This window comes from Chanos chanos, chromosome 8 (assembly GCF_902362185.1).
Source record: "Chanos chanos chromosome 8, fChaCha1.1, whole genome shotgun sequence".
Classification (NCBI taxonomy): domain Eukaryota; kingdom Metazoa; phylum Chordata; class Actinopteri; order Gonorynchiformes; family Chanidae; genus Chanos; species Chanos chanos.
The window spans coordinates 3,742,501-3,745,000 of NC_044502.1; the positions used below are offsets into that span (position 1 = coordinate 3,742,501).

The 2,500-nt window shown below is 44.3% G+C and overlaps 1 protein-coding gene across 4 annotated transcripts in view; it reads left to right on the forward strand.

Moving 5' to 3' along the window:
- The window catches only part of inpp4ab (inositol polyphosphate-4-phosphatase type I Ab), a 26,399-nt gene that overhangs the window by 11,194 nt on the left and 12,705 nt on the right, over positions 1-2,500 (forward strand). For all 4 annotated transcript variants that reach the window (XM_030781775.1, XM_030781774.1, XM_030781772.1 and 1 more), the window contains 2 exons: positions 264-479; positions 952-1,096. In XM_030781775.1, coding sequence (XP_030637635.1) covers positions 264-479; positions 952-1,096 — 361 coding nt within the window. The remainder of the gene's footprint in view (positions 1-263; positions 480-951; positions 1,097-2,500) is intronic.

A 2,500-nucleotide genomic window follows, 5' to 3' on the forward strand; every position in this document is an offset into this window, starting at 1 on the left:
CTATCTATCTATCTATCTATCTATCTATCTATCTATCTATCTCACTCTCTTCCCCTCTCTATACATATCCATATATCTATCTACATCTGTCTCTCTCTCTCTCTGTCTGTCTGTCTGTCTCTCTCTCTCTGTCTGTCTCTCTCTCTCTGTCTGTCTCTCTCTCTCTCTGTCTGTCTGCCTCTCTCTCTCTGTCTCTCTCTCTCTGTCTCTGTCTGTCTCTCTCTCTCTCTGTCTGTCTGTGTGTCTGTCTGTGTTGCCGTCAGACGAGGCAGTTAGTAACGGTGTGTGACTGTAAGCTGCTGGCCTCGGCGATCCAGGCCCTGAATGCGGCGCGGCCTGAGTACATCGCCTCCAAGGCCTCTCCCTCGGCCGACTCAGAGCAGGTGGTTCTGCGGAATGACCAGGACACGCTCCTGGCCAAGTGGAGCGGCAGGAACAGCCGCTCGTCGCTGCACGTCGACTGGCACGAGGAGGAGTGGGTAAGGCCCGGCGTGGGCGGGGGGGGGGGGGGGGGGGGGGGTGCGGGGGCGGCGACTCCGCGTCTCCCTCTGATGGCGTTATCACGCCTGACACGCAGAGAGATGCATTAACAAAGCCGTTAGATTCACTGACTGACAGGCATGCCTCTGACAACGAGAGTGGCTTTTCGTTGACATAGAGGTAAACCTTCAGAAGGCTGGAGTCTGATTGGATGATTTGGACGACTCCAAATGTTAGCATGGTTCAGAAAACATTTGGTTTATGAAAAGTGATATTTTTATTTCTTTCATTTTTGTTTTTTTCGTCCTCTCCTTGGGTCCTTCGTTTTTTTCTTTCTTTTAATATTTGCATCTTTTGTTTTTCTGTCCATGTTTTTGTTTCTCATCCTTTTTCTTTCACTCTTTTTTTCTTTCTTTCTTTCTGTCTATCTTTCTTTCTTTCTTTCTCTGTATCTCTCACTGCCTCTCTCAGGAGAAGGTGTGGCTAAACGTGGACAAAAGCCTGGAGTGCATCATTCAGCGGGTGGACAAACTCTTACAGAAAGACAGAATCCACACCAGCAGCAGCGGAGAGGACGTTTTCCAGCTCGACCAGCAGGGCGGCGCCACTAAGAAAGGTAACCAGAGGAACCGCGCTTACTGGATCCACCCTTCCTACGTGGAGGTGTCCGATTCATCGTGTCTGCCCGAAGAGTTTTCGTTCTGTTCTTCGCCATCGTCGTTAGCGCCATCCCCCCCTCCACCATCTTCATCACCACCACCGTCATCTTCCTCTTCATCACTACCTCCTCTGAATCCTGCATGCAAGTCTGACGCAGACTCAAACTCCTGTAGGTTGTCCTTCACCTTTCTTTTTTTCTTTTTTTTACCTTTTCCTCATCTGTATTTTTTTTTCTCTCTTGCGTTTTTTGGTTTTTAAAGATTATATCTTTTTTTATTTCCAGTGCTGCATGTTTCGTAGTCACTGATCTTTTTATAGGTGGATGATTAAAATCGAGACATGTTCTGTCTCTTTCTCTCTCTCTCTCTCTCACTTACCTCACTCTCTCGTTCCTTCTCACCTGTGTTTCTGCTAACGAGCACTCTGCTGCCATGGCAACTGACTCATTGTTTTCCTGAACTTTCTCACAGATGTCTGTCTTTGTGTTTTCAGTTTCTAAACTTTAACCATTCACTCTTGCCTCCCCCACTCTCCAGTCATTATTATAATACAACCACTTAGCCTCTATGCCGGTATATTAATATGACCACTCACCTTCAATGCAAATATTTTCAATCTAATAATCATTCACCTTTTATGCTGTCTGCTGTAATCCTGTAGGACTTCACTGATGCTGATCAAAATTTTCATCAGTTTAAAGACCCAGTTCCCTCTTTTGATTACATCACTTAGTCAAATTAAATTATTCTTGAGGAAGAAAAATGATGACCAAAAAAAAAAAAAACATAGTTATGTCTAAGCTGTGGATATGTCTACTGTCTGTTACTGCTTTGTGTCTCGTCAAGTCTCGAGGTCCACTGTCCTCTCTCTCTGTGGTTCTGGAAGATTCTGTTGTTCCATGTCAGTGTGTTTATCCTCCGAGGTCACGTGATGCGTTCTGAAACACGTGATTGGTCGATTCGTGGTTGGCTGTGTGAATGTGTGAGCTGGCTCTCTGGGCACCACTGTTTGTCTGTGTAGTCACTAACACTGCAGATGGTGCCAGTCCCAGAATTGGCATGAACACAGTTTTTCATTTGCTCCATACAGCTTAACTGAACTGAATTGAATTGAACTGAAATTAAACTGAAGTACAAGTTATTTTTAATTTAGCCACATTACTAACCTCAGTTAAATTTTACATATTTTAACAGATTTTAAGTTTTAACAGATTTTAAGTTTGTTTTTTACATTCAGCTCTCTGAAACTATTTGAAGCACACACTGCATACTTTTACCTTGTGTCTACCGCTCCTTCAGTGCAGTTTCAGTGTTATTGTAGTATATTTCATGAGCTTGTTTTGCAACATAACTGCACTTGA